Genomic DNA, 27,659 nt, shown 5'->3' on the forward strand with positions numbered 1-27,659 from the left:
GTGGACACCAAGACTCCAACCCTATTCCAGAAGTCGACAGCTCTTTCCGTTACTTCACATCTTCATTATAGTCATCTGCAACATGTGCAAAAAACATTGACAAAGGCAATGCATTTCGCATAGGCGAAGCCTATAGGCTTTGCCAGTGCTTGTTCTTTATACTAAATCTTGAAATGCATACCTTCAGGATGTGTGCTGTATGAAAACCTCTCCAACATTTGATTTTACTAAAATGTTGTCTATGTAGAAAGGCAATCCAGGCCATCCAATGGGTACACACAACTGACTTGCCACTTTGTTCACTGTTGGCGTTGTCAGGGTGGATGGAAGCATTAATGTTTCAAAATTCATGTTTGGACACCATTCCTTAAAGTACTTGCTTTGATTTAGTCTGCATGTAAATATACTACTTTTTTTTGGATTTTTGAAGAGACCTTTTAATATTTTACACATTCGTTGCAGAATATCTTTAAAAATGAAGGTAGCCCAAAAGCACAGGACACCTTAGTTGCTTTCTTCATGTCAATTTAAGTAAATAAATGCTTACCCGTTTTGAACAGGGCCTGCATACAAAGTTCAAGAGTGCACTTGCGGCTTCCAGGCTGTAGATCTACAGGGATGTTATAGTATAGATTATATGCAACACTGGCTTTAGTGAAGCATAGCTGCAAGTAAAAATAAATGCTATAACGCAGCCAGTAATGGCTATCATAAAGCTTTTTATCTTTACTTTAAGCCATTTGCAACATGGCTAAAAAAACATTGGCAAAGCCAGTAGGTCTTACATAGGGAAGACCTATTGGCTTTGCTAAGCTTGTTCTTCTTTCTTGTACACTGTGTACAGAGTGCATGCAATTGCTAGATTCCTTCCTTGTGGGTTTACCACCCTCCTGTACCCGCCCCAACGTTCGGTGTTGATGTCTGACTCATGTTGTAAACTGTCTGGTTCTCCTTGTCCAAACTCCTTGCCACCCCTCAACTCAGTGTTGTCTTCCTCCTGTGCTTGTCTCCTCCACCCCACGCCCCCCATTTTGCTCTCCTTCATGTGCTGCTTTCCTCTCCTTGCTCTCATCCCCTCGCGCCCCATCTGCTCCTCCATTGCCCCCACAACCACAATCTATTCTTTTTTTTTTGTAATTTTTTTTTTATTTATTTATTTAATTTACTTGAAAAGGGCACTTTATTTTCATTTACTTATCCTTCTTTGAAAGGTAATGAAAATAAAATGGCTGCAATGTGTTTATTTGCAGGCACCTGTGCATAATGACTCATTTATATGTACATCATCACATATGAATACTTATACAATGTGACAAACCAACACATCAAGCCTGTGGTGTGTTTTTGTTTTTTTCCCCTTCCCTATGTTGCTCATGATTCTGCAGATACTACACAGCATCACCAGAAGATATTGGCAAAGTCAGTATGTCCCTAAGGCAAGACCATTGCCTTGCCAATACTTTTTTTCTTTTTTTTTGCGTCAACTACTAAAAATCTTATGTCAAGCCTACAAGCTCCTCTTTTATTAGGTTAAAGATGTTTTGCTGAGCTGTCTTTCAAGTAAGAGCACAATGTAACTAACAGTCTGCTGCTCTGAAAATGCCATTAATCATTGCGTACAACAAAAGTCTTCAAGTTAATAGTTCTTTAAAGGACATCAAATAAGATGACCGTACCTCCTAGAGACGTGTGTAGGTATTTATATCTGTCAAAGGTAGCTGAGAGTAGTGCATTAGATGTTAATTGAGGCAAGTATTAGGGTGAGTGGTTCAGGGTGGTGTAATAGGGGGGGCAGAAGAAGCAAGAAGATAGTTCTTGTTTACCCAGTAGATGAGTGATGGCATTTATTTGCCGATTAGGGCTAATTATATACTTCTTTAGAGCAAGTTGGGATAATTTCAGCACTCCCTGTAGATTTCTCCAAGGCCTCAAACTTGTATATCCAGCAGAGATTGTGCATACCTGGAGCTCACCAATCTGCAAATGGGCGGAGTTAGGATGTAGCTTAGTGTAGACTTTATCCCTTGCCAGAGAACTTACGGAGTATTTATTCTTAAGGCCCCCCACCATTTTCTAAGAAGTAACAACCAAGCTCTACTGTTTTGTTTGTAACTAATCTGGTCACAAGGAATATGTAATTATTGTAGTCCGTAGAAGACAATCCATGAGCACTGGGAACAGCTATAACTGTGGTACAAAAGGAACACTCATAAAATTTTAATTGACAAGCCTACCCATGCCTTCTCTTAGGATGTTAGTAATATTTACCCCTTTAATCACACTATACTTTTTCTTTCAGTCAGCCAGTATTCCTTGTGAAATATTGGAGATCAGCCCAAAGGAAGGAAGCCGTAAACCTTAATCTGTCATATTATTGCTTACAAAACCTGTCTACGTGATAAAGCACAATAGCCGAGTCAGTCACGATTAAACATTGAATCATGCTGTAAAGCACATCATTACCCATTAATAAGTTTAACTATGCCTTATACCCAAACAATATGTTAACGTAAAGTTATCAAGCATTTTCACTGCATACACAATCATGTAATCCCCATTCTCCCTCACAGGGCAACGCTCCTGGCATTTAAATAGAAGCAAATACAACACATTTAATTGATGTCTTCAGAACTTCTGAGCTGTAGGAAATGATCACTTAAATCTAGTATAACAAGGCTAGCCAAGTTAGGAGAGGACACCGAGATGAGGCTATTGGATATCCAAACCTGATGGCAGATGAGTACTCTCTGCCTGCTTCAACGTACTTTTTTCAATTTTGACTAAAAGCAAGATCGCATTTAGAGGTAGTAGTATTGTATATATCTAAATATCCTAAGTAAAGGAATGATGTGAAAAAGCAAGGGCCTTCACATTTAACATCATGCAAAAATAAGGCTGTAAATCTTTAAGCAATATGTAAAAGATGTACATCTGAACAGGCAGAGCTGCAACCCTGTAAGTGAAGTGAATGGAACCAGGATTTGAGAAATAGTTGTGTGATTTATCCCAGAGTAGACCAGAAAGAGTGAGGGGAAAGTCATAGAAAGAATAGTCTGAAATCAAGACTAAGGTGACCCCAGAGTAGTTATTACAGTCAATTACTTTTTAGATCTAACCTGACGCAGGACTTTGGAGATCAGAAATAAGTGCATTCTATCTGAGTGGGACATGAGCTGATTTTTTTGACGCTTCTGAACTTAAGTTGGTCCCACTGAACCAGCCCAGAACCAAACACCTCCCTTGGCAATAGCCCCTTCCTCTGCCCGCCCAGAGGGGGGAAAAAACATCTGCACAACCACTATTTAACAGCCATCAGAGTTCCCTTGTGTGGAAGCTCACTCACCTGCCCCGTTCCAATTATATTTTTGTTTAAATGTTTTAATTAAATGTGTATATATATATATATTTTTTTTTTTACATATTACGACATTTTCTAGCATCAGTATTACATATCATATATTGTATACAAAGATAACAGATTATCGAGGTGGTCACGATAGTGGTGAAGGGAGGGACAGGCACCAAGAGGATGTGAACCAGACCGGCATCAGGTAGAGTACAGCGGGGATAGACGGCATCAGAACGGGGATCATAATGGTTTATCTTATCTGGGGTAAGATACCCCTTTGTGAAATATGTAATATTGAATAAGGCAGAAACTAGAATTGTGCAGAACAAGTTTTGGGTATTCTAAAATGGCAACCCATTCCTTATCAGTACAAAGGCGATCTAAGTCTGTCACCCAGCTCTGACCCAAAGGGGTTAATGGAAGTGCAGTATGTGTGCGCAGAGATTTAGCAGGCCACTGTGTCAGTTGGTGACCCATTCCCATGAAGTGAAGATATTGAACAATGAGATGTATCGTACGTTCCTGTTGCATGCTGCCGCAGCATGCATCTAAAGCTTAAGTATAGACTTATGTAGCAGAAAATAATCAACTAGAGTCTCTAAAAGGGTAAGAGGGAGCTGTCTAGGTAAAGACCCCTATTGTGTGCAAACCTACTTCATGCCAAGCAGCAAGTTCCCTCGGAGGTGGTCTGTTTTCCCCTGGTAGTGCCCAGGAGTGATATTGCTGTGTGTATGACTGGGTTGCCTAAGTGAGCCAAAGGCTCAGTTTATAGCATCGGTGTGTCACACGTACTGGTGCAGGGATCTGGGATGGCATGTTAGTGCAGGGGTCGAAAAGGTGGAGTATACAATACAAGCTCCAAGCGGGGAAATCGTGGCAACGTCAGCTAGCTAGAGTCCTGCCAGCCAGAGGGCCACCCATTGTAGCTGGGACTGCACTTGCTGCACTTTGGGCTAGTGGAGTATGGACCCTGTTCAGCTTGCCTATCTTGGGGGGGAAAGCTCAGTTGTCTCTTGCGCCTGGGCCTCAGTCCTGCCAGACTCGAGCTGGGGTTGCTGAACTAACTTTTCCAAACTTTCCAAAAGTTTCCAAAGTTTGTTGGCCACTGCTTGTTTGCGGTTGATGCTAAAGTTACTAATACCTTTAAAACTATATCTCTGGAACCCTCTGGTGCATTTTGATGATCAAGGTCTCTGAAAATACATACAAATGTAATCTCTTTTTCTAACCTGGTGTCTTGTTGTTTTCGTGTTGTTGGACTTTCTTATTTAGTTGTTTGGTGCTGTTAAATGCTTTACAAGTTGTTCCTTTGCTAAGCCTTACTGCTTGCAGCCACATCTACCCCGGGTTTAGTAAAGGTTCCTGACTTGACCCAAGAATATATTTTTGAGTGTACTGCATGGTATTGCTATCCAGTCTTACCATATGTTACACCCCAAATCCTCACAAATGATGTCTTCCCGAGACTGATACCCTCAGCCCCGCATGAGGGTGTGGTCATAGAAAGTGCAGGAATTGTTTGAGTACCATATTGTAGGTGTCCCCTGGAGTGCAATAGATTCTGCTACCTGTGGAGGGCACCCAAGTACTTGAAGGAAGCTGGACCCACTAGAGAATGCCAGTTAAGGTAGGTGGGGCAACTTGGCACTAGTAGCCCAGTCTGCAGCACCAGTGAGCAGTTGCAATTTAATAGACCATATGAGTTATGCCCTATATAAGTTGAGGCCTATTTCTTAGTGAAAGTTAGCTCCGATCAGGCAAGGCCCAGACAGATTCATAAGTGGCTGAGATGCCCCTTGCCGTCTCCCAGTATGATGCAGGCTGTGACTGCAAGGCAAGGTTTCGAGGTGCTCCTGAGCAGTTGGTGCAAGGAGTCTAGAGCGCCACAGGGCCCACAATGCAACCCAAAATGTTTAATGGCAGCAGGCGCAGCGACTTTGCGAGAGGCCACTGCAACCTGTGTTGGATGCAGTCTGGTGGTCCTGCCTCCAGTTGGGGAAGATGAAGAAAAGCGAGCGAGCCCCACTGCAGAAGACTCACCTCGTGCGGTGATGTCTGTTGTCGAGGCCCCCCAGGTGGTGGTACAATTCTTTGCCCGCAGCACGGCCACAACACTATCGGGCTAATCAGTTTCAGCGAGCGGGGGTTCCTGCAGCTTCTGTCTTCAGACAGCCCTACTCTTAGCAAGGAGAGGAGAGGGAGTTTTGGTGCGAGGGAGGGTCACTGCAAAGGGCCCTCCTCTGTAGTGGTTCCAGGGTTAGGTCCATCAGCGCGTGGTGGGGCGCATGGCCAGTTTCTTGGGCCACGATCCTCTTGTGCGGTGCCCAGATAGCCAGTGCTTTTAAAAAACATAAATAAAAAAAAGTCCCACACTGGCTCTGAATGTCAGTCGTGGCAGCACCAGATGTCCTAATGATGGCATGTGGAGTGCAGGATAAATTCTGGATGAAGGGGTGTTAAAGCGAAGTTCTGTTAGATAGCGGCAACCACCATAGCTACGTAAGCCACACACCCTCAACCCCTCCCCACTTATATGCCTCATTATCGAACATGGGTAGCCTTCACAACTGCAACTGTGAATAGTGTTTTAATGCTTTGCTTCGCTTAAGATTGACTCGTCCTCCCCTCAAACACACTCACAATATTAAGTATTTTTAACTGTCCTTTACGAGAGTTAGGGAACCAATGTGCCCATATGGAGGTGTGTAAATAACTCAGTTGTGCATGTATGAAAGTAGAAAGCAAAGTAATTAAAATGATAAAAAATGTACTTCTCGAATTCCGGAGGTGGTTTGTCTTGCATATTTAAGCAAGGTATAATTAAATGCATTTCTTGAGTACAAAAAACACTTGGCCTAAATAAGGTTCTGGAAATATGGCTATGGGTTCTGTTGCCATATGAAACGTCTTCAGTAGTACCCTGAAAAGATAGATGGTTGAACAAATGTTTAAGGACCTTTGGGCAGGACAACAATAGTTTTTATTAATTTATGTTAATAAACTCCGCTTGCCATAAACTGTCTCAATCACTTGTGCTTATCGGGTCGTGGTAACTTTGCAACACAGCGTTTCAGTTCTGGGGATTGAGGGGGTTTACCATATTTCTGAAACATGGTCAAATGCAGATTTGATTTAACTTACTTCCTTTGGTACTTCTGGGTGATGGATTTTAACCCAATTTGTATGCTCTACACAATGCATTGTGCTATTTATGGACAAACGCCAGGCACGTTTCCTCTGAGTGTAGCAGCATAGAATTAGTATCATGGGATGAAAAGATGATACTATGTAGGCATTTTAGCAGACCCTTGGACAGGAGATGGTATATGAGTGAAAAGTGAGAAGATTTCAGCATGAGGAAAGGTAGGGATTCACTTTTATCTTATGCAGGTTTACAGTCTTCTATTGCTGTTCATTTGTGAAAGGGGACAAAACGGAGTATACTTTTCTTTCTTTCACGTACAGTATTATTTTGCAATATGTTTTTGTGCTCAAAAACACTAACTTGTAAGGGCAGCATGCAAAGGAGATCCAAGGATGAGCTCTGATCGTAACATGCAGAAGCCACATTTTTAAGTTGGCGTATAGTCCGACCATAGAAACCTGCTGGACTTAAGAATTTGTGGAATTCGGTCTTAATTCTGCCACCCTTTCCATTGTCTGGCGTTCCCTTAAGGCAAAGTGAGAGGTGTTATCCTGGCATATCCAACTGGGGGGAAAACACTAAAATGGAGCAGATAATAAAATGTTGAGGCAACATCTATCACTAGCTGACACTTGTCGGCATAATCATTTTGATAATTACTGGACTAAAGTGGCTAAAAACATACGTGAACTATGATTGCATGCATATGAATTTGGTGAACTACTAGGAAAACTATTGGCGGTCGAACTCCAGCAGAAATAAAGCAATCCAAGATGTGGCTTGGCAGTGGTCCATCAGCTTTTTATATATATATTTTTTTAATTTTAATTTATTTTATTTTTGTAATTTTTTTTTTTTTTTTTTAATAGATTTTGTCAAAGATTACATACTCGCGACTATAACTCAGAAGAATCTCAAATAGAATCTTATGTTAAGCAAGCCGTCCTGGATAGAAATGACTAGCAGTATGCTGTCCAGATTGAGTAATGGGCCACATTGGAGAACCTGATAAAAGCCTTTAGATTAGTGCCTACGTGTAAGGCTACTGATAGACTGTGTCCCCTTAGCATTGTTTCAAATCTTTAGCAATATTTTCACCCCAGAGTTTCTTGAGTTAAACTGGTAAAAAAAAATCAGCAAACATTACAGTATCCTGAAGTAACACAAATGGAATTCTTTTTCTAAAAAAAAAGAAAAGGGGTGGGTGGGTACGATGAAGCATAATGTGATTCTTATTGACTTAAATTCCTACTCAATTCTGATACCAAAATATATTGCAAAATCTTTACAAGATGATTTGCAGACTAATTTACACTCTAGTCTCAGTATTTTACTAGTGGTTTATTCAGACGAGATACAATTTCTTCTGTGAGGCATGTTCTTACCTTACTTCATGTAACTCAGGCTGTTGTTTGGCCTCATTCCTACTTGTTACTTGATGCAGAAAAGACATTTGATATGATTTAATGGCAATACCTCTGGCGTGTAATGATGTAGCTGAGTCTTAAGTGAAACACTAATTTGTAATATTAAATTACTATATCAGTGGCCAAGATTGTTTATATGGGAACATCCATTAGACATTAACATTACCAGGGGTATTTGTCAGGGCTGCCCTATCTCACCTTATTATTTCGTATTAAAATAGTAGCCTTTTTGGAGAATGTATTATAGGTCTTGTGATTTTAGACTGGTTGTAATGGTATTGTCACCAAAGTCTTGGCATACACTGATTTCCCTGCCCTTGCCAAGGTCATTAATTCAGCTGTTGAAATTCAGAGAGAAGCTAGAATTGTCGTAGTTTGGACTCTTGCCCTGGGCAAGACTGCTGGTTTAAGGATGACAGTACTTTGTTTGTAGGTGACTATGCCTGTCCTACAACAAGTCGCAACTGTAGCCCAACCCTTCCGGCTCACTTGCAGTACCTCACCAACAGCCCAAACAGTCAAAGGTGATTTGTGGCAGCCTTTACACATGGACTCAGAAGTATAACATCTCAGGGAATGTCGTGGTTAAACGGAGATTATCCCTTTCTCACAGATATTATATATCTCAACCAAACACAGGCAATGACAAAGATGCCGTAATGTTTCAATAGTTTTTATTCAACCTAATGCGGTAAATCGTATTGGCTGCAATGATTAGGATAATGAACAGTACGGGAGATAGAATTGTAAAGACGAGGGTCATGATTATTAAGACCCCCATCATCTTGTATTAGCATAGGAAGATATCGCATATCATATGTCCGTGTACCCTATCATGATAGGCCTAACCTACCTAGAGGAGAGCTGGGTATGTTAAACCTAATCTGCCAATGCCATGTCCCTGGAAGGAGCCCTCAACCCTGGTTACCTTGACTGAGGTCTCGAGCTCATTCTTTGGCAGTACACAAAGTCCTGGGTCAGAGTCAAGGCGACGTGCAGCATCGATAGCAGCAATGGTATCTGGTTAGAATCCCTCTAATTATATGTCTAACGTGTGATGTATTTATACAGATCTACTTGGACCCCGGACATAGGTTGTTCCAAAACAATAGATAACGCTGCATGCTTGGGACAGTAATTTGTAACATGAGCCCCTATAGTTTGTCTTTGTTGCATGAGTTGACGCCTTAGTGAGGTGACACTGATAACATAACTCTAAACAAAAAGGCCTAACTATAAACACTGCAGCCATCTTAGAAGATTTAATTAACCGCTATGGTGCCTTGGACGAGGTGATCTTTTTAGGCCATTTCTGCCCCCCCCTGGGGCCGGCTGAGCTAGAGGCCAAAATCCACAGGTAGGCACTTTGCAAAAAACACCTCTGTTTTCTGTGAAAAAATGTGATGTGTCCACGTTGTGCTTTGGGGCATGTCCTGTCGCGGGCTCTAGGCCTACCTACACAAGTGAGGTATCATTTTTATCGGGAGACTTGGGGGAACATAGAATAGCAAAACAAGTGTTCCAAATATAAGAGTGTGTAAAAAAAAAAAAAAAAAAAAAAAAGACGTCTATCTGAGAAATGCCCTGTAATTCACATGCTAGTATGGTCACCCCGGAATTCAGAGATGTGCAAATAACCACTGCTCCTCAACACCTCATCTTGTGCCCATTTTGGAAATACAAAGGTTTTCTTGATAGCTATTTTTCACTCTTTATATTTCAGCAAATGAATTGCTGTATACCCGGTATAGAATGAAAGCCCACTGCAGGGTGCAGCTCATTTATTGGCTCTGGGTACCTAGGGTTCTTGATGAACCTACAAGCCCTATATATCCCGCAACCAGAAGAGTCCAGCAGATGTAATGGTATATTGCTTTCAAAAATCTGACATTGCAGGAAAAAGTTAGAGAGTAAAACGTAGAGAAAAATTGCTGTTTTTTTCACCTCCATTTCAATATTTGTTTTTTTTTCCAGTTATTTTCTGTAGGAAACCCTTGTAGGATCTACACAAATTACCCCTTGCTGAATTCGGAATTTTGTCCACTTTTCAGAAATGTTTAGGTTTCTGGGATCCAGCATTGGTTTCACGCCCATTTCTGTCACTGACTGGAAGGAGGCTGAAAGCACAAAAAATCGTAAAAATGGGGTATGTCCCAGTAAAATGCCAAATTTGTGTTGAAAAATTGGGTTTTCTGATTCAAGTCTGCCTGTTCCTGAAAGCTGGGAAGATGGCGATTTTTAGCACCGCAAACCCTTTGTTGATGCCATTTTCAGGGAAAAAACCACGAGCCTTCTTCTGCAGCCACTTTTTTCCCATTTAAAAAAAAAAAAAAAAAAACTACATTTTCACTGTATTTTGGCTCATTTCTTGGCCTCCTGCAGGGGAACCCACAAAGTCTGGGTACCTCTAGAATCCCTAGGATGTTGGGGGAAAAAGGACTCAAATTTGGCTTGGCTAGCTTATGTGGACAAAACGTTTTGAGGTGCCTAAGCGCGAACTGCCCCAAATAGCCAAAAAAAGGCCTGGCACAGGAGGGGGAAAAGGCCTGGCAGCGAAGGGGTTAAATAAATCGTGTAAGAGCAAGCTAAGTAGGTTAAAAGTCACCAGGTGACAGGAGCACAAGTCTGCAAGCCAAAAGCTAAGCTAACTCCCGTTATCCCATTAAAACAAACTAAGATTCACTACAGAATTGTTACAGGGGTGTGTAATTCCTATAGCCCAACGCCCAGGACATATCGTTTGAGGTCAAGGGCAACAAGATTTCATGTTTACTTTGTCCTTGGGGCGCTTAGGTCCAATCCCCTGCAGCACAAACCCTTTGGCTGCTGTTTAAAGTACCACTATATGGAGCAGGGAAGGGAATTGCCTGCAGTTGATGTAATATTTGTATCAGTACTTTAAAGCTGTTAGAAGTTGTATTTATGGTTTATTAAGACAAGTCTTTGTTGTTGGGATGCACACTCTAAATAAATGTTGTAAGCTTGGACTGCACTTCTGACAGTGGTTCCAGTAAAAAAAAACTAGTTTACCCACATTTGCAAAGTTTAACGATATGAGGTTAAAATAATACTCCCAGAATGCTTTCTGATGAAATGCAAATATTTGCAGAAGCTTGAAAGCAACATTGATGATTCTTTGTTTTCAGAATACAATGTTCACAAAAAATTCAACAAGTAAAAAAATGTTTTGCTTTACTACTGTGAAATTTTAGGTACAATTTCTTTCAAGTATCATTTAGTAAAATGTATTGATGCATGCAAATATTTCCAAAAAATATTCATAATGGAAAATTAGTGTAACCAGTTTCAACAAGATTATGGAAATCATGAAATTAAACAAGAATTGGCAAAGCCAATCTGTCCGACATTGGTGATCCATCTTTTGGTTTTGTCAATGTGTCTTGTTTTGACATGATGTTTGCAAAACTTTGTTGTGGGAGGTGCTGAGCACTCACCCTTGTAACACACATTGACATAAAGCAAAAATATTAAGCACACATTAGCAGTAGTTCCTGGCACCGTCCAAAATTACTTTGTGTGCTGATATGCTTCTTGTGAATGCAAAGATTGCTATCACTCACAGTGAAGCCAGCTAATAGATGGACAGAAAGATGGAATTTTAATGAGAAAAAAAATAGGTCTTGGTTAACGTCTGGCCTAATTAGGGGCCCAATTCTTAAGAAGAATTCACACAAGCGCACCCATGGTATATTTCTTTGTATTAATGAGGTGAACCTATTTCATCAACTTGTAATAATTCACAGAAGTAGACCAGTAAACCTACGCCTAGAAAGTATATGTGAACTGTATTTTAGCACAAGCAAATATGAGTGAGTAGATTACCTCATGAAAATCTGTTGAGTGTTTTCAAGTTCACTTTCCCTCCAACTCCTTTTTTCCCCAACCATGAAAGAAGCTTTTCTTCTGCCCTTATCGGGGGTAAATTTCCACACTTGCAAGTTAGTAAGTTTGCACTGACTCAAAAATGCATTCTATCCTTCGAACTATTGCTTACCACTACCTCCAGCCCCAGTATGTAGACATGCAAAAGGTGGCAAAATGAGGAAATTGCTAGTATTACAGCCCTACTATAGTATTAGCCCTGACCTAATCAGAGAAGCTATTATCAGAGCTCTTATATAATGAGATTGCTGCCATGATTTGCTGCGGCTGCACCACATGGCATCAAAAGGGCGAGTAGATTTGTTCACAGGACAAGATTTATGAAGCAACCTGTTCCATGGTCAAGTAGGTATCTTCTGAATGTTAGGAAAACTCAAACTATGAGTAATAAAGATAAGGTTCATAGTGACAGTGCATAGTCTACTGCCCCATACCTGATACTAAAATTAATTGGGACAGCACCAATAAGAAAGTCTTTCATTTTGATAGGTTCCGATTTTTGATAGTTTCAAGATCTCCATTTGCACAGAATTACTTTTTAATTTTATTTTCCAATAAATCAAACCTGCAGTTGCCCCTCCCCCTTTCCAGGCCATAGAGGGTGTCTTGTGCAATACCCTATCTCTTATTGTAGTATGAAAGGTAGAATTTGATTTGAACATCTAGAACCATAACAGCGCCTAGATTTTCCTAGGTTTTATTTGATCTTCCATTTCATGTAAGGAATATTCTGACTTGGTCACCCTCTCTTAATGACTACAACTGACCCGCTAATAGTGGGGTGAAGGTTCATATTTCACTTACCTTTACCTAACTATGGAGCATAACAACTATTGGCCTGGGGTTTGGAAGGGCAAATACATTTTTATACTACTGCTCCCAATGGTTTGTGAAGTCACAATAACAATTCAGGATATATAAAAAAAAAAAACATTATTGATGAATACTTCTCTTTGCAGATTCTTCACCTTGTGACACCTCCCTTTGCTCGAGCACTAGAGTTCATGCAACTGTGCACCGACAGTTAGCACCATTCATTCCACTATGATCTTGTGCCGTCATGGGTAGTGCTGAAACTAAGCTGTAACGTCAACTTGGTAGCCAGACGTCACTCCACCAAAATGGTGTATGCCTGTTGTTGGAAGAAATGTATAGCATGGTATACAGACAAGTCTGTTTGACGCCCTTTCTGCCCCTCACTGAGGTCTTGTTAATCCTTTCCCTTTCTCAGCAGGGCCATCATCTAGGCACTCGTGTGAGAGATTTCTCTATTTCTGCTTTTTTTAAGGTTACCTCATGAACCTTCCTTTGTTTATATCTCCTATTGCACATAGGTTCTTCAAAGGTCTTCAGCATCTTTATCCACTGTCCCCATTCATTCTGCCCCAAGGGGATCTGAATTTGGTTTTTACCTTTGAGCACTCCTTTCGAACCGCCTTACAATCATCTACTCTGGCTTATTACTTTGAAAACTGCCTTCCTTGTGACAGTCACCTCTGCCCGCAGGGTGAGTGAGCTGAAGGCATTGTCATCTAAACCACCCCACATTTTTATCTATTCTCACAAAGTGGTTCACCACACTAGGCCTCTTTTCTGCCAAACGTGGTCATGCCCTTTCATGTAGACCAGTCTGTTACCTTGCCTACTGTTTACGCACCCCGTACCTGCTTCTAAGGAAGAAGAGATACCCCACCACGTGGACCCAAAAAGAGCATTGGTGTTATACCTTGATCGTACACAAGTTCTGGGTGGATGACAAACTCTTCGTGGGGTATGTGGGTGCGAAAAAGGTCAGGAAGTGCAGAAGCGAACCCTCTCTAGATGTTGTATTTTCCATTAAGATCTGCTATGCAATGGCCAAAAAGCAACCCCGAGAGTTTGCACGCTCATTCTACTTGAGCTAAAGCTGCCACCATTGCGTTAGCATGTGGAATTCCACTCCTTCACATCTGTCAGGCGGTAGGGTTGGCATCTCAGCACATATTTACCAGCACTGCTGCCTGGACAGTCAGGTCCATACAGATAGGCACTTTGCCTATTGGGCCCCGTGGAACTTTCTAGTACGAACTTGGTTCGCAGACCCACCTGCTTGGTATTGCTTGGGTATCTGCAGCTAGACGTCTATCAGATGACAAGTTACTTACCTTTGGTAACGCCTTATCTGGTAGAGACTATATCTAGCTGCAGATTACTTGCCCACCAATCCAGTAACTGATTTCTGGGGGCAGGGACTCCCCTTCCAGGGCCTTAGTCTTGGCACCCCAATAGTCATTCTTGTTAGCTCTGCGCTTCTGGTGTGCAAAAAGCCATAAAAAGAAAGACATCAGCTCGGCAGGCAGGAACCTATATAGGACCTGCGATGTCATAATCCAGCACAGGTGACAGATGCCTCACAATCAAACAAACTGACTTTCTCACCATCCCCACAGAGCACAAATCTGCTGTGGGGGGCAGGGTGAAAGGGGGGGGGGGGGTGGGGGAGACTGGTACATTTCTATCCACAATGGCACAGCATCACTACAGATCAGTTGGTTCCTCAATTATCCAACGTGGTTACTGTCTAGAACTCACTTCCACTCCACCAAACATTCCACCTCCTTCACACAAACTAACTCAGGAGCATCTCATATTATTAAAACAAGAAGTACAATCACTTCTACTCAAAGGAGCAATAGGAGTGGTATTTATAGCTCAACGGGGAAAAGGAGTATATTCTCTATACTTCTTTATACCAAAAAAGGATAGTACCCTCAAACCAATTCTGGATCTCAGACCTTTCAATCAGTTCAACCTTTCAGAGCACTTCCACATTTTCTCTCTTCAGGATGTAATTCCCCTACTACTAAAACAGGAGTACATGACCGCATTAGATTTAAAAGATGCTTACTTCTACATACATCCCCATACATCTAGCACATCACAAATATCCAAGATTTGTGATAGCAGGCAAACATTACCAGTTCAAAGTCCTACCCTTTGGAGTAACAGCAGCACCAAGGGTATTCACCAAAAGCCTTGCAGTAGTTGCAGCAAACCTCAGAGGACAACATATACATGTCTTCCCCTATTTGGACGACTGGCTCATAAATGCTGGCGCCATTCAAGCCTGTCAACAGCACACACAATACACAATCGACACCCTACACAGTCTAGGGTTCACAATCAATTACCGAAAATTCTCATCTCCAACCAGCGCAAATACAACCATATCTGGGAGCAATTCTGAACACTCAGTCAGCATTAGCGTACCCAAACCCACAGAGAATTCAAGCTTTCCACAATCTCAAATCACAACTACAATATATTCAAACTTACACAGTAAGGTTTATCGTAAAACTATTAGGAATGATGGCATCCTGCATAGCAATAGTTCCCCATGCACGTCTAAACATGAGACCTCTACAACAGTCTCTCTCAACAATGGTCTCGGGCACAGGGTCAGCTTCACGATCTAGTGTTGTTGTACTGCCAAACTTACAACTCTCTGCAATGGTAGAATCACACCAATTTATCAAAAGGGCAGCCATTTCAGGACCCTTTGCCACATACCATTATCACCACAGATTCATCAGTGGACGGGTTGGGGAGCCCATCTCAGCACTCTTACCATACAGGGAGAGTGGGACTCCGTACAGCAGACTTGTCACATAAACCAGTTGGAATTGCTAGCAGTGTTCTTAACACTCAAAAGCATTTCAGCCACAGATCACGCACAAGACAGTGTTAATAAGGACAGATAACATGACAGAAATGTATTATCTGCAGAAACGAGGATGGACACACTCATCCCAGTTATCCCTTCTAGCACAGACAATTTGGAAATGGGCAATTCACAATCGCATTTAGCTGTTGGCAGAGCATTTCCCAGAATACACAACAAACTTGCGGACCTCTTAAGCAGGACGCAGCAACAAATACACAAATGGAAGATTCACAGGTGATTCAACAATACTTTCGCATATGGGGAACACTAGACATAGACCTTTTTGCAGCAAGCGAAAACACAAAATGCCCAAACTTCACATCCAGGTACCCACACCCTCGATCCAAGGGCAATGCTCTATTGATCAATTGGTCAGGGATATTCACTTACGCTTTTCCTCCTCTCCCACTACTTCCATTTCTGGTCATCAAGATCGGTCACACCTCCCTCACTATGATACCCATAGCTCTCACGTGGGCATGTCAACACTAGTACACAACACTATTGGATCTGTCTGTAGTACCACATCACAAGCTTCCAAACAGACCTGACCTATTGACTCTAAACAAAGGTCAAATCCGGCATCCCAATCCCAGTATGCTCAACCTGGTGATTTGGCTCCTGAAGTCATAGAATTTGGATATCTACAACTGCCATCAGAATATATGGACATTCTAAAAGAAGCACATAAACCTACAACTAGGCAGTGCTGTGCAGCTAAATAGAAACCTTTTGTATATTACTGTCAATCCCAAAACATTGATCCGCTTAAAGCATCAGTACAAGATATTGTCTGTTTTTTGCCTCACTTACAAAAAGCAAATCTTGCATATTCATATATTAAAATTCATTTAACGGCAATATCAGCCTACCTCTAAAACAGACAGCATACCTCTCTGCTCAGAATTCCTGTCATAAAAGCTTTTATGGAAGGCCTTAAAAGAGGTATTCCCCCTAGCGCTCCACCGCCTCCTGTCTGGAATCTTAACATTGTGCTCACAAGGCTTATGGGTCCACCATTTGATCCCATGCATTCTTGCGCTCTTCAATTTCTCTCATGGAAAGTTGCTTTCCTGGTAGCAATTACTTCCTTAAGGAGAGTAAGTGAAATTCAAGCATTCACTTTAGAAGAACCATTCTTCCAAATTCACCCACACAAAATAATACTTAGGACAAATCCAAAATTCCTACTCAAATTGGTTTCACCATTTCACATCAATCAGTCAGTGGAACTGCCAGTCTTCTTTCCACGGCCAATTTTGGTTGCTGAAAGAGCTCTCCACACTCTTGATCTCAAAAGAGCTCTCATGTATTATATAGACCGAACAAAAGATTTTAGAAAATCTAAACCGCTTTTTGTAGCTTTTCAACAACCTCATAAAAGTAATCTTATTTCTAAACAAAGATTAGCCAGATGGATAGTAAAGTGCATTCAAACGTGCTATAATAAAGCTAAAAGAGAAGTATTGGTAACTCCTAAAGCGCATTCTACTAGAAAGAAAGGAGCTTCAATGGCATTCTTAGGAAATATACCAATGGCAGACATATGCAAAGCATCCACAAGGTCCACACCACACACATTTACTAAACACACCTGTGTGGATGTGCTATCTTGTCAATAAGCAAATGTTGGTCAGGCAGTGCTCAAAACTCTATTTCAAACTACACCAACTCCTACAGGCTAGCCACCGCTTGTTTAAGAGGGGGGGGGAGCTGTTTTTCAGTCTCTGCACAGCATGTGTATCTGCAGCTACACATACCATTGAACGGAAAATATCACCTAGTGTACATCTGTTCGTGGCATGTAGTGCTGCAGATTCACATGCACCCTCCCTACTCCCCGGAAGCCTGTAGCCGTTGTAGTAGTATTTTTCATATGTAAATATGTATATACATTGCATGGACATCTTTACCTACTATATATATTTTTACATGTGCAATTCTTCACTCCTTACTTCACCCTCCTCCGGAAAAACAATCTAACAAAGGACTCTATGCCCTTGCGCACTATCACCAAGAGGAGTCGTCACTTGATCTTGTGACTTGAAAAAAGCTTCTTCGAATAAAAATCACTTGTAACGTTCCGATATATGCACTGCATGTGAATCTGCAGCACTACATGCCACAAACAATGTACACTAGGTGACACACGCGCATATATATATATATATATATATGTGTATATATATATATATAGTGTGTATTTTTTTTGGAACCTTTTTCTCATAGAGGCTATCGAAGGTGCTCAAGGAGCTAAACGAGAGCATATTTTCTGTAAATTCACACTATCTTTCTCTGCCATGTGAGAATAAAGTCTGACATTCGCAGTAAAATATGTACTTCCATCAGAAGCCGCCTGTCAGTTCATTCCTGTGTCTCTTGCCTTCCAGTGTGTTCTAAAGATTAGCTAGAGTGCTAACATTCTTTCTCATAAAGTGTGGCACACCTGAAGCTATCTTGATTGCATCAAACTAGTAAAACTTAAAACATTTAATTTAGAAATTAACAAAATGAGTGTTCATTCTGTCATAGAAATTATGGTTAGTGCTGTAGAAAACAAAATTAAGACACATTTTAAATAAGTTCTCGAATATCTTCCTCTTTTATTTTGGGCACTGCAGGTAAGTAGAGGATGTATTTCTGTATACGTTTTTTCAGCTTAGTGATGCCTCGTAGCACAGTACTACTAAATAACAAGGGAGGCCAAAAAATGTGTGAAGATTTACTACATGAACGACCCATTTATGGTCACCTGCTAATGGAAACCTATAAACAAATACATAACAAACAGAATAGATCTTAATCTAAATAAGGTTTCTTTGCACGCGCTCTGGCTTACAAGATAAAAGTGGCCCAACAAGACAGACAAACAACCATTTTACTTATGCACCCCTGTGCAACAAAATGAAAAAAAGAATCCCTAGAAGTGAGCCACACAAACTACTTTTTGGAGGACATGATAATGGTCCACTAGGAAGAAAATAATCTCAATTTTTATAACAACGATTCACTTACATTCACCTTGTACTTCATATATAGCACAATCCTAGTAAAAGTAGCACAGAAGCCCAAATAATAAACTAGGCTGCATATGAAAAGTTGCAGAGTTACTACAGCTGAATAACACTTTTATGGTCACATGATTATGTAAACCAGTAAGCAAATACATAAAAAAAACTGTTTAAATGTAACTGCCACTCTGTAGTTGTAGCTAGTATTCCCAAAAAATAGGAATCCCTCAGATATTAGCTCCCTAATGACGAATCACCACAACATTATGTTTGTCCTTCTACTTCATGGTATTCCATTCTACCCTACTCAAGTCTAAACCACTTCAGTGTGCACCACTCTACTGAAAACTTCTACCCTGTACACTATTACACTTTACACCTCCCCTGTTCACCACTCCAGTCTACGCTGCTTAACTCTCTGCCACTCCAATGTGTTCTCCACCACCCTACAAAACTCTACCACACTCTCTAACACTACTATACTCTACCCCTGTACACTCCACTGTCCAAATTTGTGCTCTACTCTGCCTGTACACTATGTACAACTCTCTATTCTACAATAATTTCCAGCACAGTACGACCAACACTCCACTCTACTGTAGAAGATGGCACTCTAAGTTTCCTTGACTCTCTTCTTCGTCACTCCAATGTATGCCATCCCACTCTAACATAATCCACCCTACCCTACTCTGCTCTTCCACTGTCACTCCACTCTTCTGCATCCCACTGTACGCTACTCCAGTGTACGCCACTCCACTTCATACCACTACATTGTACACCACTCCGCTCTATGCCACTCCATTGTATGACGCTCTCCTCCACTCCATATAACTCAGCTCTGTAAAAGTCTGCCAGACTTCATGGCACTCAACAACATTTTACTCCATTCTAACCCCGTACCCTCCACTATCCAACTCTGTACTTCACTCTATGCCCATACACTCCAATGCACAACACTTATTCCACTATGACACTTTTCTATACTACACAGCACTCCTCTCTGTTGTACAAGACCCCACTCTCATTTCTTACAGTTTATGACCCACGCTATGCCAGTGCACGCTACTCGATGACACACTAAACTCTTGTACTTCACACTGTTAAACCTCTCAACTCGACAAGACTTTACCTCACTGTTACTATGCCACAATTCACTCTACACTGCTCCACTGTTTCACACACTACTGCAGTTTGCAACGCCACTTTAGGACTCTGCTATACTGTATGCCACTCTGATGCTTTACTCCTATCTATACCCCTACACTCTGCTGTACAACACTGTACTGTACTGTATGCCATTGTACAACACTCTAATCCATTCTACAACACTCTACCCTATTTTGTTGCCACTCCACTCCATGATATTACACAGCACGCCACTCCAATGTAAAACACTTTACTACACTACTCTACGTCACCCTGCTCAACTCAGCTCCACTCTATTCCGCTCTACAAAACTCCACTCTGACACACTTCTTCACAAACATAAAAAATTGTAAAGTTATAACTTCAGTTTCTAATTTATGCAACGTAGAGTAGAGTGGCGAGCTGTTCAGTGTGGTGGTGTCGAACAGTAGAGCCGAGTGTTGTATAGTGGAATGTCATCAACTGCAGTGCCAAGAAATGGAGTGCAGTCGAGTAGTGTTGTAGAGGAACCGTGTAGAAGAGTGTTGTAGAGTGTAGTGGCATTGAGTTACTGAAATAGTGTTGTACAGTTTGGTGTTGAGTGTAGTGTCATTCAGTACAGTAGCGGAGAGTCTCGTACAGTGGAGTATGATTATTTGTGAGAACACTGCATGGTAGGGTGGCAGGTTATAATTAATGTTGACTGACCAGAAAGCTGAAAAGAATGTGTAACGAGGTCCGGTACTTACAGTAATTTGAAAATACATTGTAAATAAAAGTTCTAACTTAAGTATTTTTTAAGTGTGTGTGAAGGTTAAGCTTGGTAGAGCGAAAATAAGTTTACCTAACTAGAATTAAGCTTTAACCTTTATTTATTTTTTGTCATGGGGTTGGTGGGGGGAATGGGAATGGGAGCGAGTGTGTGTGTATATGTATATTTGTTCGGTGTTTTTTTCTTCAGAGGGGCTTGGTGCCTGCATGAGGTGCATTCCTGCTCGGACATCCCAAACTTGTGTTTAAGGGACACATCTGCCTCGCTCATGGCGAGGGCCATACCCTATTCTGAAATTTCTCTCTTCATGATTGATTCCGGTCACTTTCCCTACCTTGTAATTTCCTAGTTTGTGGGTTCTTGTTAGACTGTTACTTGCCTGCTTCTTCACTGATCTACCTAAGATTGCTTGATAGTTATGTGAGTCGAAGTTTGCGAAGAGGTAACTGAGGTGGGTGTCAGGATGTCAAACATGCCGACTGATATTTTACCATGTTTAATTGACATATTTTTCATACTGCCACTTCATAGACTACGACATATTTCTATTGTATATCCCTGTCTCCACCTTATCGTATTTTTTTTTTTTTTTTTTTCCTGATTGATGTTTGCACTCCTGGCTAAACGAGCTATTTGGAATTTGGACTAGGCGACATGTACTATTGGCAAGAGATTGAGTGCTGTAAATATACTGTTCTTGTTTCCACCCATCTGTGCTAACCATGTGTTCTCTCTATACCATCCTCCGTATTTGTGTGTTGGGATGCACGTGGAAGTGCAATGTAGTTTACCGCCTTTACTTTTAAAAATGGCTTTCAACATTTGGTATCTCATTTCTCCAAAGTTTTGTAGCTCATTCAGAAAACAAAGCACCAAAAACGTATCTATTTAATGGGATGATGGGTTGCTGGTAACTCATAGCTTTAATTTTCTTTTTTTTTTTCTTTTTTCAGAGGGCCCATATGGAATATTCGCTGGCAGAGATGCATCCAGGGGTTTAGCAACATTTTGTCTGGAGAAAGAGGCGCTCCGTGATGAGTATGACGATCTGTCCGATTTAAACGCTGTGCAGATGGAAAGTGTTCGAGAATGGGAAATGCAGTTTAAAGGTACATGTCATGTTTACTGTTTGATCCATTCTGTTTATGGAAATTAACCAAAATGTTTATATCTTCACAATGATGAAATGCTCTTAAATGGAGAAAAGATGTATTTACCTCTTAATCGTTTATTGCATACAATGCAGAGCCTTTGCGGAAGTAGCTTTAGAGTCTGCTAATGTTATACCTCAGCATTTTGTTTCACCTCTTTTTCCATGTTTCAAGTTCTTTTTAAGGTTTGGTTTTGAAGCAGCTTTTGAAATTTAAGCCACATTGGAAGTGCATGCAAAAGGGGCATCAATGTGCTGTGCGGCTTATATGCATTCTGAATTTAAATATGTCTTCGTATCCATGACGAGACACTAACACTTGTGGAAGGGTAGCTCTTTAGTCCATAAGATACCCGCCCTATTAGAGACAATTTCAGGCATTTTATTTTTTCTTAAATATGTTTTTATTTTATTTAACACAAAAAAAGAACATAGTGAAGATATGCAAATCAGCGTAATGCAATGCACTATATGCACATTTCCTCCGGATCTTATAGTTGCAATAATTTATCTGAATGTAGCAGCGCACGCAGGAGGCCCAGGGTGTTAAAACAGTTATTGGTGAGCGCGCAGTGAGTGGAGCAAGGTCGGGGAAAATGATATTAGAAGAACTATGATGTGTAAAAGAAAAAAGAAAACTATAGATAGGGGGTGGGGGTGTGTGAGGGCCAGGACAGAGGGGAGCCAGCGGGGGCTCATTGATCGTGGTCCCCCGGCGGAGGGGGGAATAGCCCAGAGGCGCACAGTGCCAGCTGTGCGCGAATCTGCGCTCCCCCCCCGTCCATGCTATGTCCATTCCATCGCTTGTGGTGAAGTGGGCTGGTTAAATTGTGGAGGGTCGTTATGGAGTGTCAGGGGGTGTTCGGTAATGTTACCAGGTTTTGCTGTTTTAGTACTTGGGGGTAATCTTTTTATTGAGGAGTTCATGGTGGGCGAACATCGTCTTTGTTCAAGTTTTGTGACAATAGAATTCCATGTATTCAGTCCCTTAATCGGGATCTCCCTGGTCAACAGTAGCTGCAGCGTCCGAGCCTCGGCTCTGGCCCAACGCAGCAACTCTGAGCGCCACAAATCGATCCCAGAGGCTGCCGGGGCTTTCCAATGCATAGCTATAAGGCGTCTGTACATCACCAACACCAGGGCTATACATCTTAGTGGGTGCTTCCGTTTTTTAGCGAGGGGGGCCTATGCCAAGCAAGCACAGTTCCGGAGTGAGAGGGAGCTTAATAGCCGTCCACTCCGACAACTGGCTTATGATATCATTCCATGTTGTACGGACTGGGAGGCAGTCCCAAGTCATATGAAAGAAATTGACATCGGGAGTTGCGCATCTAGGGCAGACCTGGGGTGATTGGGGGAACATACGTGTAATGCGGTGGGGTGATAGGTAAGTTTGGTGTACATAATTAAACTGGGTATAGCGAAATCGTGGGTTGCGTGACACTTTTTACCATGTTCAGGGCCTGGGACCAGGCGCGCTGTGTTAGTGGATCTGATAGTACACCGTCCCATCTAATTTTTGCTTGGTCTTGATTATGCTCTGTTTGAGAGGCGAGGATCGTGTGTATTCTGGATACGTTTAGGGGGGCGGATATGCTGCTGAGTATGTCGTGAAGCGTGGCGGAGATGCTAGGCTCGAGGCCGCCGGGGTTCCACTTGTCGCACTGCTCCATATGTTATGAAGCCACCTTGCCCTAAGTTGTATTTAGTGGAGAGAGCGTTGAATGTTAGGAGGCGGCCTTCACTGTATAGATCCCCAATAGTGCTTCTGCCTTTATCGACCCAACCGCCCAGACCCACCTTGGGAGCTATATTTGCGAGTTTTAAGTTTGCTAGTAGTGGTATCCTGGGGGAGTACGGCGGTGATTGAGCATCTGATAGTACGTAGCGGCCCCATATCCGGTGCGCTATTTTCAGTAATATATTATGTGGGTGTTTGGGGTGCTCGCGGTTCATAAGGTATTGAAGCACTCCCGTGTTACCCAAGGAGGAGAGGATCTGTTGTGATTCCGCTTTATCGGGGCTTCCAAGCCAGGCGGACGTCCAGTGTAACTGGGCGGCTGCGTAGTATGGTTCAAATCTGGGAGCTCCCATGCCACCCATGGCCAATGATTGATGTATTTTAGTTAATGCTACCCGTCGCCTTCCATTGCCCCAAATTAATGCTGTTAGGAGGCTATTCAGTGGTTTAAAGAATGAGGCTGGTAGAATCAACGGTAGAGCCATAAAAAAAAATATAGGAGTCGGGGAAGGATTATCATTTTGGCAATGGCCACTCTTCCCATAGGTGAGAGCGGGAGTGAGCTCCAGAAGGGCAAGGAACCTCTAATGGATCTGATCGCCTGCCCTAGATTTCCATCCCTGAGATCTTGTGTGTCGTGATATATATTTATACCGAGGTATTTGAAAGTTGTGAAGCACCATTTCAAACCACCTGGATTGGGGAGTGCCCTGTGAGCCTCAGGAACCAACCGCATGGGGAATATACACGATTTTGTCCAGTTCACCTCCAAACCGGCGAGTGAGCCGAATTCACGCAATAGTTTCAATAAGGCAGGCAGGGAGTCGTTATAATTACGGAGAAAGATAAGGGCGTCGTCTGCATATAGGGATACTATACGGTGCATGTGGTCATCTTTGATGCCCCATAAGGGAGCTACCAACCGTAGACGGGCCGCTAGGGGTTCGATGGCAAGGGTGAACAAGAGGGGGGGACAATGGGCATCCTTGCCTAGTTCCCCTTTCAATATTAAATGATTGGGAGATTGTGTCACCTGTTTTGACCCGTGCGGTAGGGTTAGTATAAAGCACCCTCACCCATGCAATGTATGCCCGTCAGAAGCCCATGCAGTGGAGGGTTTCCATCAGGAAGGGCCAACCAAGCGTGTCAAATGCTTTTTCTATGTCTAAGGACACCGCAACCCGGGAGTAATCGCCCGCTGGGGAGTTCGCCATTAATCGTAGTAGATTTCTGATATTGCTATAGGTGCTGCGTCCAGGAATGAAACCGGACTGATCCTGATGGATTAAGTCCAACATGTATGGGAGCAGTCGATTGGCCAATAGTTTACCTAATAGTTTACAGTCTGTGTTCAATAGCGATAGTGGTCTGTATGAGCGTACATCTAGAGGGTCGCGGCCTGGTTTAGGGAGTACTGCTATTAGAGCTTCCCGACTAGTGTCAGGTAATTGGCCCCGTTCTCTCGCTTCGGATAACATCGTGAGGTATGGGGTTAAAATTTGCAATGAAAACGTGGTATAATATTCCGGGGGAAGACCATCGCTGCCGGGTGCCTTGTTTTGCGCCAATTGCTGCAGTGCCTGTTGTATTTCTTTTATGTCTATAGGCCAGTCCAGGTCAGCTATTTGTATCGCGGTCAGGCAGTTTATGGTGATGTCTTTGAAGAACTCGCCTATATTGGTTGTGGGGGGAGGAGGGTGAGCTTTATAGAGTGTGCAGTAGTACTCTCTGAAGGTGCTATTAATGTTTGCCTGGGTATTCACAATTAAACCTGTGCTTAGGCGAATGGTGCCTATGGGAGAGTTCCGTGGGTTAGATCTTGTGAGCCATGATAGAAGTTTCCCTGGTCTGTCACCCTCCGAGTGCGTGCGGGCCATGTGGTGTCGATAGTCGAAGAGACTTAGTCGTTTGTCTGTTTCGTACCACTTTGCTCTCACTCCGGAGAGCTCCGCCTGGCTAATCGAGCCACTAGCGAATTTATTTTCAGAGAGGTGGACTTCCGCTTCTAGTTCGCGTGCTAGTGTTTGCCTAACACCTACTGTCTTTGATATGCAAGCTCCCCTTATTACTGCTTTGTGAGCGTCCCACTCGTTTGCTCTAGAGTTCAATGTCCTGTCATTTTGAGTGAAGTAGGAAGAGAGCTGTGCGGATAAGTCAGTTCTAAATGGCGGGTCCTGTAGTAACTGGGTTTGTAGTCGCCATGTAGGGATACAGGCGTGTGGCCTGCCCCATCTAATGTGGGCTATAAGTGGGGAATGGTCTGAGATTACCCTGGCAGAATATTCGACGCTCGTGATTTTATGTATCAGATCCGGAGTTGTAAAAATGAGGTCTATGCGGGTATGGAGAAGGTGTACCGGGGAATAATAGGAGAATTCTCGGTCTTGTGGGTGTAAGTGCCTCCAGGTATCTATTAGGTGGCGATCCGACATCCATTTTCGCATCAGTTGTGAGTTTTTGGTGGCTGGGGTAGCGGCGAAAGGGGGGTGTGACCTATCCTTGTCTATTTGCGGAACGCAATTCATGTCACCGCCCCATATGCATGCTGTGAGTGAGTCATTAGATATGTGGGAAATAGTATTGTGTAAGAAGTCTCCATGCCCTACGTTCGGGGTGTATAATCCGTTAATCACCAACATCTCACCGTCTAACTGGCCCATTAGATGTATATACCTGCCATCTTTATCAGTAACGCTTCGTTGTACTGTGTAGGGAACCCCAGGTGCTATCCACACAAGGACCCCTCTTGCAAAGGATTAATTACCCGAGCCATACGTCTGTCCCTCCCAACTCTTCATTAGTCGAGGAATCTCCTCTGAGGGAATGTGTGTTTCTTGGAGGATAGCGATATGGATGCGGTGTCTTTTTAAGTGTGTGTGTATTTTACAGTGTTTTTTTGTACCCGCCATGCCCTTCACGTTCCAGGTCATTATGTTGTATGTAGGTGACTTATTCATTATATTGGGGAGGGGTTTGGCGCGTTGAGGTTATGGTCCCGGGATCCCAACCCCGGCCCAAGGGAAATAGTGCTAGATGACAGACAAAGAAAATAAGAGAAAGAAAAACAACAATATACCACGATAAAGGATATATCGGGGGATACCCGAATTGAAACAATTTGGCACAACCGGTGCCTAAACAGCAGTCCAAACGGTAAAGTTCCATTCGGGGATTTTTCGGTTGAGAGGGAGCGTGGGTTGGTAGAGGTTGGACATCACATAGTCCACCAACAGGATAATTCTGTCCCTTTGTGCCTAGTGTAGTGGTCATGCCCATAGGAACCGTTTCAGTGATTAGTCAGCATGGCAGCTGCAGCCTCGGCTCTCGCGTGGGATGCACACACAATTCTGATCGAGCCCGCCCGAGGAGTAGGGGTCTCAATGCCCCGGTTGAGCGTCCGGGGAGAGCGCGGCAGCTGCACGTAGGATGCCACTAAAGTTCGTCAGCAGAGCACGGGTTGAGGTCTGGGCCGACCAGGAGCTGGGAGTGGGGAGAGCCAGATTCACCCCCGGGAGAGCTGCTGTCGGAGGTGCACGCCACGCTTCTATTATCAGCTTGGGATCCAGTGAATGTGCTGGTTTCTCTTAAGCTTTGCGCCTGATCAGCTTCTATTTGCGATCTCGACGGACGAGATATTGTCTTAGTTTTCTTTTTCCTGTTGTGAGCAGGCGTGATCCTTTCTTCAGTTGCTTCTTTACTTTTAGGGGAGCCGGCCAGTCCTTTTGCATTGATCCAGGTCCAGGCATCTTCTGGGGTAGAGAACATGAGGGTTTTTTCGTCGATGACTACTCGAAGCCGGGCGGGAAACAATAGTGAGTAAGTGATACTGTGTTCCCGCAGTAATTGCTTTATTTTGATATATGTGGCTTGTTTACATTGTACTTCCATCGTGTAATCCGGATAGGCGGATATGGTGCTGTTTTCCAAGTTAATGGGGTTGGATTTTCGGAAGTGCTGGAGGACTGAATCTCTCTCTCTCTGTAATTCAGGAAGCGGGCTATCAGAGGGTGTGGTGGGGTCTGTTTGGGATTCTGTGCGCTCTTTCTAATACTGGTGCATTTGTGGTGCTTTGAATGTTCATTATTTCTTTTAGCCATTTCTCTATGAAGTCCTCGGCTGTAGGTAGTTCCATGCGCTCTGGGATGCTGATAAATCTTATGTTGTTGCGCCTTGATCGACCCTCCACTTCTTCGGTTCTTCGTTGCAACTGTTCTAGTTCTATTTCCAGGTGTTGGATTTTGCTTTTCATAGTTGTTACTTCTGGTTGCGTCTGTTCTAATGAGAGTTCTGTGGATTGCACTCTGTCTTTTAATTTACGGTGGTCAGCGCGTAG

General features: G+C 42.7%; 1 protein-coding gene across 1 annotated transcript in view; it reads left to right on the forward strand.

Moving 5' to 3' along the window:
• PGRMC2 (progesterone receptor membrane component 2) overlaps positions 1 to 27,659 on the forward strand; it is a 102,030-nt gene that overhangs the window by 30,862 nt on the left and 43,509 nt on the right. Inside the window, exon 2 of the mRNA XM_069242294.1 lies at positions 21,389 to 21,544. Within this exon, the coding sequence (XP_069098395.1) occupies positions 21,389 to 21,544 (156 nt within the window). The remainder of the gene's footprint in view (positions 1 to 21,388; positions 21,545 to 27,659) is intronic.

Source organism: Pleurodeles waltl, chromosome 1_2 (assembly GCF_031143425.1).
Source record: "Pleurodeles waltl isolate 20211129_DDA chromosome 1_2, aPleWal1.hap1.20221129, whole genome shotgun sequence".
NCBI lineage: Eukaryota > Metazoa > Chordata > Amphibia > Caudata > Salamandridae > Pleurodeles > Pleurodeles waltl.